Source organism: Sparus aurata, chromosome 12 (assembly GCF_900880675.1).
Source record: "Sparus aurata chromosome 12, fSpaAur1.1, whole genome shotgun sequence".
Classification (NCBI taxonomy): Eukaryota; Metazoa; Chordata; class Actinopteri; order Spariformes; family Sparidae; genus Sparus; species Sparus aurata.
The window spans coordinates 25,716,713-25,724,296 of NC_044198.1; the positions used below are offsets into that span (position 1 = coordinate 25,716,713).

Genomic DNA, 7,584 nt, shown 5'->3' on the forward strand with positions numbered 1-7,584 from the left:
CAAAAAAACATCCTCACCCCAACGACAGCTCTCAGATGAGAGACGTGTTGGAGTTTGACCCCTTAAACAAGTCAGACACAAAGCAAAACAGAAAAGAGAGCTCGAGTCAGGACGGCGGCTCCTCCATCTCCTCCTCCCACGCCGCCTCCTCAACCTCCCACACCGCCTCCTCAACCTCCCACACCGCCTCCTCAACCTCCCACACCACCTCCTCCTTGCACGCACCCTCCTCCTCCTCCTCCCGTACCTCCTCACCCTCCCGTGGTGCCTCCTCCTCACCATCCCGCGGTGCCTCCTCCTCACCATCCCGCGGTGCCTCCTCCTCACCCTCCCGCGGTGCCTCCTCCTCACCCTCCCGCGGTGCCTCCTCCTCACCCTCCCGCAGAGAGGCTGTAGGTCACGAAAAGAGAGACGAGCAGCCGACTTGTTGGGACGACGGCTCCTCATCGTGTTGTGAGCTGGGCGATCTGAAACGTCTCCCACAATGCAACAGACCGCTGGGACGCCTGGACTTCAGCAGTTCACACACTGTCCTCGTGGATGTAAGAGTTTCTCCTTTCACACTTCTCTCTGGTCATCATACATTTTATGTACATTTACACAATCGATTTCATGCTGACTGAGACGTACTTTCCTCTGAAAACTACCTCGACTCTCATCTAAAAGGGGTGATTTGTAAAATATGGTCTAAATTTTAGCTCTGTGTTGCAGGGATGTTAATTGAAGTTAGCATTCGGTAACCAATAAGTGTAGTAGGCAGCAATAGACCCTTTTCACATCAGGCAGTTTGTCTTGTTAAAGCAGGACAGACACACGGAGCACATACGGTAGATTCTTGCAAAATGTGTTTGTTGTTGAATATGACTGGAGTTGTTTTTCCTCAGGTGGCTTCCTTCAACAGTGGATCAGTCAGACCCCAGAAAGGGAGAGACATGTGGAACAGTAACTTTGTGAAAATGCCATCTTCATGGTCGAGTTTCGCTACGGTCAAGACCGGATTTACGAAGGTGTGTCTGAGTGAATTCACCTGATTTATGTTGATGTAGATTTGCGCAGAAAAACAAAGATTTGTCGGCGTGTTCGGCTACAAAGTTTACGTCCTGGTTTGACTCTGTTCTGTCCGCAGACGCCCACTAAAGTGAGGAGGTGGGACGAGATCCACAAGCACCTCAAAGGTCTGACCAAGAAGACGACGGTCAGCGTTAAGGACGTGGAGGTCTGTGAGCAGCCGGGAACATTCAGCGTTTCTACATTTTTACACGAGTATTGTTTAATCTGTCTCTTTCAAACTGTCCCCTCGTCAGGAAGCGATCATCAAATGCAACCCGAAGTATAAAGATCAGTGGCCCTTTGACGCTCTGTCCAGCTTTGTGAAGGTCAGTGTCCGTGTGTTGACTTTAATTTTCTCAATCGTCACAGTGATACATGATCAATAAATCATATTTCTTTGCAGTGCATCCCGAAAGAAGAAAACTACTTCCCCACACTGTTTCCAAAGATCGCCAAGTTGGCCCTGATGCTGCCTGATTATGTGGACAAGGTAAGAAAACCACCTTGATGCAGCGACTCTGCAGCTCCGTCAGGCCGGCGATGATGGTGACGGAGCGTGTGTTTGGTTTTCAGGCCATCCCGCTGCTGCAGAGAGGAAAGGCCGCGAGCATCACGCTGTCACAGGTTCAGATATCCTGCCTGCTCGCCAACGCATTTTTCTGCACTTTCCCTCACCGCAACGCCACCAACCCCACCGCAGAGTACCACAACTACCCCAGCATCAACTTCAGCAGGTCAGGACATACACACACACACACACACACACACACTCTCTCAATCCCGTGTTGTGTCTGTATGTTAAACTCTTGATTCTCATTCTGCATGTAGTCTGTTTGGAAAGTGGTCAGAGCGGAAGAGAGAGAAGCTGAGGGCCATCATGCATTACTTTCACGTGGTTACAGATGAGAGTGAGTTGATGCTAAACGTCGTCGTCATCCCGTCTGTGAGACGTCAGTGAAGATCTGTGACTGTTGCTGATGTGTTTGCAGGATCCAGACCGACGGGCCTGGTGACGTTTGAGAGGCGCTGCCTCAGAGACACGGACGTGTCCTCCTGGAAAAGGTAATAATCTGTATTTTTAGAATGTCACAACACAGTTTACAAAGTGCTTCTGATAAATCTGAGTCGCTGAGGACGTGTCGAAGGATCCGTACAGCTCGTCTGGCGTAGTCATAGTCTCTGGAAGCCCTGAGACCCTGTACTGACTTGAAAAGACGTCATTCACACCTGTTTTTCAGCTGAAACCTGCACTGCTGCTGCTAAGCTAACAGTGTTAGCATGCACCCAGTCTGAAGTGGACAAGTGCACGAGCTCGACTGCACATCGAGGGTTGTAAATAACATTTACAACAATTTGGGGCTTCAGGCAGGTTGGGTTATGCTGGACGACCTGCACGGAGCCATTTTAAGATTTATTTTGGATGTTTTCTACGTTTTAAAAAAAGTCTCCAGCTGCTTCAGATGTTTAGGACAAGGTTGTTTTGCTGTGAAGCTCCAGAAATGTTTTGTGGACCAAAAGCTTCACTTGACCTTTCATCAACATGAAGATGTGAAGATAAAGACTGGATGTTCATTTTTGGATTAACTGTTCCTTGAAGTTGGTGTAAATAATAATGTTCATTGTCTGTTTGTGCATGTTAGCATGCCAACATATGCTCATTAGCACAAACACTACGTACAGTTGAGGATAATGTGTTTAGTTCTGCAGGTATTTGGACAGAAAGTGTCGGACAAATTAAAATGTTGCCTTTGATGAAGGCGCTGGATGAAAACATAAAAACTCGAACTAAATTTCAGCCAAATCAGTCAATATTTCTGGAGATATTTCACTTTAAAACACACATTTGAAAATATACGATGGCGCTACATAAAAGGAGTCAGGAGTCACCAAAAAGAAAGAAGGCTTCGTCCTCTGGAGATCATGAATGTCCTTCAAACTTAAATCACGACTAATAAAATGTGTCCTCGTTGGTGTCGATGAATATAACTCATTTCTTTTGTTTGGTGGCAGCTGTAACGAGAAGATGCGTAAACTGCACGTGGCGTCACACGGCGCCATCGAGACTGAAGGTACAGGCATGCTGCAGGTAAACACCCACCTGAGGCGCTGATGACCTCCAGCTGTTTCAGTCCAGAGGTGATTCTAAGACGTTTCCTCTGTGTGTGTGTGTGTGTGCAGGTGGATTTTGCCTGCAACATGATTGGTGGAGGCGTTCTGGGCGCCGGTCTGGTGCAGGAGGAGATCCTGTTCCTCATCAACCCTGAGCTCATCGTTTCCCGCCTCTTCACCGAGAAACTCGACGACAACGAGTGTCTGATCATCACAGGTGAGAATGAAAATGTCGCCGTGTTGTTTCTTCTCCCGGGCGTCTCATCACAGCCGAGGGTTCTAACCTCGATTGTTCTCCAGGCTCTCAGCAGTTCAGCCGGTACAGCGGGTTTGGCGACACCTTCGAGTGGGCCGGTCCTCATGAAGACCACCTTCCAAGGTATGAGCACCCGCTTTAAAGGGATATTCCGGTGTAAATTTAATCCATGGTCTAACACACCGTGACACTGTGTTAGACTCCCTCTCCAGAGATCAAGTTAGCAGACCGCTAATTTACGCAGTTTTATCAACCTCAGAAACGACCGCACGACAACAATACACTGCAGTAAATGGATCCAAATATAAACCGCCACCAAAAAGCCACAAATAATGCTCAGAACAGCACCAAACTTCAGCAACAGTACAATTAGGGTCTCAGCACATAGTCCGGGGCATCTAACCTCCGCTAGCTTAACTGGATTTCTATTGGGAAGCTAAAAACAGAGTTCAACTCTCCTCCATCAGCTTCCGGGTCGGGGAAGTCCCGACGCGACGATTACCGAGTGCGGTTAGAAATGCTCAATTCTGTTCTTTTCCCTGTCCGCTCTCGATAATAACTGTTATAAACTGGCAGGTAAGACACATATGAACTTTGATTGCTTTTCCATGGAGTCATAATCATACATTTTCATCCATGAGCCGCGGAACTCTACTGCACTCGGTAATCGACTCGTCGGGACTTCCCGTCAACAGGAAGCTGCTGCAGAAGAGTGGTAAATTTAGTCAGCTTTTCAGTAGAAATCCAGCTAAGCTAGCGGAGGTTAGATGCCCCGGACTATGTGCTGAGACCCTATTTGTACTGTTGCTGAAGTTTGGTGCTGTTCTGAGCATTATTTGTGGCTTTTTGGTGGCGGTTTATATTTGGATCCATTTACTGCAGTGTATTGTTGTCGTGCGGTCGTTTCTGAGGTTGATAAAACTCCGTAAATTAGCGGTCTGCTAACTTGATCTCTCGAGAGGGAGTCTAACACAGTTTCACGGTGTGTTAGACCATGGATTAAACTTACACCGGAATATCCATTTAAGTCTCTTAAATTTAAATGTATTTGTTTTTTCTCACGGTTCTGATGTGATCTTCACAGAGATGAGTGGCGTCGGAAGCAGAGGCAGATCTTAGCCATCGACGCTCTGCACTTCAGACACAGCAGGGAGCAGTACAGCATGAGGAAGGTGATGCGGGAGCTCAACAAGGTGAGCTTCTCCTTTTATAACTGCATTTTTAAGACAGTAAAAAGCAAAAATAAGCGGGATGTCAGGAAAAGAAGCCCTCTTATTTCCCTGGACTGGTCGATCCTGATTGGGATGCAGACGCACGCAGATCACACGAGGAAAGGATGTAATCAAATGCAGAAAATCAAACCCGTTCTGAAAAAAAGAAGGTTTTCGGAGGTGCAACGTGAAGTCGTACTTCATTTTAAACGTGCGAATATCTTCAGACGGAATAAAACTGATCTTGACTTTTCACAATACTGCCACAGTTCTATTCATCTTTTAACTTTTATTTTAATCTTACATTCTTAAATGTGGGGACAGGATTATTGAGATTGCGTCTTGTTTAATACAAGCAATATAATAACAAATATCACACAGCATTTGTTTTATAATTATCCTCCACATAAAAAACTAACATTTGTGTGTTTTGAATGGCAGGTGAGCTGATTGGATCTTTATTAAGATACATTCACTGTTGGTATTTTTATTATTTGTTGTTATTTGTTGACACGAACAGAAAAGTAACCACACTTCAGTACACACAGTTTGTCTGCTGAGTGTTTCTGCAGGAACTTCATCTTTTTGTTTGATGTTTTTCATCTGTAGTTGTCGTTTTTACATGACTTTGATGTGTCCCTGAAGGCATACTGTGGATTTAAGGGTGATGGGAGCGGCGAGCCCGACATCGCCACGGGCAAGTGGGGCTGTGGAGCTTTCAACGGAGACCCACAACTCAAAGGTGCCCACATCCATCCATCAATACTTTGATTGATCACTGCAGATCAAACCACAGACTTGTCTTGATCTTTCTTCTTCATCTTCTCGTTCAGCTGTGATCCAGCTGATGGCGGCAGCGAGGGCGAAGAGAGGATTGGCCTTCTTCACCTTCGGGGATGACCTGCTGAAGTACGACCTGGAGCGGATTCACCACCTGCTGCTCAAAGAGGCGACGACAGTCGGTGAGTGTTCAGGACGGAACGGCGGCTCACGTGTTGCTCGTTTTCACATTTTGGTCCGTTGATTCGAGCCGAGAGTCGTCACTGATTTCTGTTTGATTCCATTCAGTTGTGATTCACTGAGAGATATTTGAGTTTAGCATCACAATTTTAAAATAAATTGTTTTTCGTGGTTACAATCTGAATAAATAAATAGAATGTTGTTATGATTTTATCAGTTAATTATTAGAAATCCTGTAGTGAAGGAACACGAAAGTAATGACAAATGTTGGGCTTTGTGTTTCAAAAGATTAAGGTTAGAAAAAAATAGAAATGTTCCTGTTTAAAATAAAGTTTGTGGCCACTTAAGTGTAGATTTTTGAGTTTACGAAGCATTTTCCAGTGCACTTGAATGCACCATGAAGTCCCTCACAGACAGACAGAAAATCTACCTTCCACAAGAAAAGACACACTGAAAGATCGATCCTGGGATTGTTAAGTTTTCTACTTTCTCCTTCACAGGGAAACTGTTTGGACTTCTGGAGGACTACTGCTCTGATCAGGTTAGAGGAGGTCCACATGTGGATCTGTTTGAGTTCATCAGGAACCACCACAGACCCTCCAGGAGTCAACTGTGAGCACGATCATGTCCACGTCTGCGTCTGAAGTTGCACTAAAATCTAGCAGGAATGCTTTTATAACACAAACGAAGGAGTACAGACTTAATTCTTTTGCTTTTTTGTACATTTTTAGCCTCATTTGAGAGTTTACATTTGACAGGAGACAGTACGACTCGCAGACAAAGATCCACAGCTGGAATCAAAGCAGGCATGTTGTGTTTTCACGGTCCGAGCTGGAACCAAAGATGGAGATTTGTTGGTAGGAGTGAAGGAGATGATTGTCAGTTGTGAGGATTCGCTTCTTTTTCTTTGTCTAGACGTGAGAGTAAAATGTGAATTGTATTTTCCAACACAATTATAAATAAGCTCTAAAAGCTAAATGTGACGGTGGTGAGTTAAAGGGACAGTTCACATCAAATCAAAAACACACATCATGCTCTCACCTGTAGTGTTGTCTTAGCATCGAGTCTGTTTTGGTGTGTGTTCTTCTTTCTCTTCTTCTCTGTTTGTTGTTGGATCGCAAACGCCACCTTCTGTATCAGAGTGTCGATGCTTCACGTGTTAAAGGTTCCTCTGTGGAACTTATCAGCAACAATATCAACAATAGATAAAGATAAAAGTAGCTCATTAATCCTCCTAAACTCACCCAGTTAACTCCTAAAAGTGATTTTTAGCTCTAAAAGTAGCTCGTGTGAGAGACGTAAGTAGAAGTCAGGTAATTGTCGGGCCACCATAACGATCAACGTCAACTTTTAAAAGCATATTTAAATGTCGACATGTAAATAAAGATCCTGTCGTCTGACCAACAAGTCAAAACGATCCAATAAGATAATAAGATGATGGATTAACAGACCGACTGTGAGCAGCTGTCGACTTCTCTCAGACCAGTGAAGGAACGTTCTCGTATGAACTTTACGTTGAACTCTTTACTTTTGTCAAACTGCAGTTTTTTGTCATGTTTAGTTACTAGTTACTTTACAAATGAAGATGTTTGCACACAGAACACACGTAAATGCACAAATACAGCTGAACGTGTTGGTTGGTTGGTCGATTAACTTACAGAACGTAATAATATGTCTTTCATGTAAACACATTTGATGGTTCCAGCTTCATAGTTATTTCATTAAATTACTTATTATCGGCTCTACACTGTGTGTTTCCTGCTTCCCTACATGTTGAGGATAAGACCGTCGAAACAAAGATTGTGAAGGTGTCATTCTGGGCTCTGCTTCAAACTAACCAATCAATTAATGGAGAATATAATCAGCATTTTAATCCATAATAACATTTTAATACAAGAAATTGTGGTATTAGTACGTTTACTTATGGAGCTGAATACTTCCTCCATCACTCTCTCAGTGTTAGAACAGCTGAAATGTTTTGTTAATCACTTTTGGACT

The 7,584-nt window shown here is 44.4% G+C and overlaps 1 protein-coding gene across 1 annotated transcript; it reads left to right on the forward strand.

Annotated features, from left to right (window-relative positions):
- Positions 1-230: 230 nt before the first annotated feature.
- On the forward strand, positions 231-7,331 carry pargl (poly (ADP-ribose) glycohydrolase, like; the record flags this gene model as incomplete). The annotated part of the gene is made up of 15 exons (XM_030436301.1): positions 231-542; positions 885-1,007; positions 1,127-1,216; positions 1,305-1,376; positions 1,454-1,540; positions 1,624-1,784; positions 1,879-1,958; positions 2,040-2,112; positions 3,061-3,136; positions 3,229-3,376; positions 3,460-3,538; positions 4,500-4,608; positions 5,272-5,368; positions 5,460-5,588; positions 6,087-7,331. Coding segments are annotated over 15 exons (1,752 nt in total), but the record flags the coding sequence as incomplete, so codon positions are not given.
- Between the last annotated feature and the right edge of the window lie 253 nt (positions 7,332-7,584).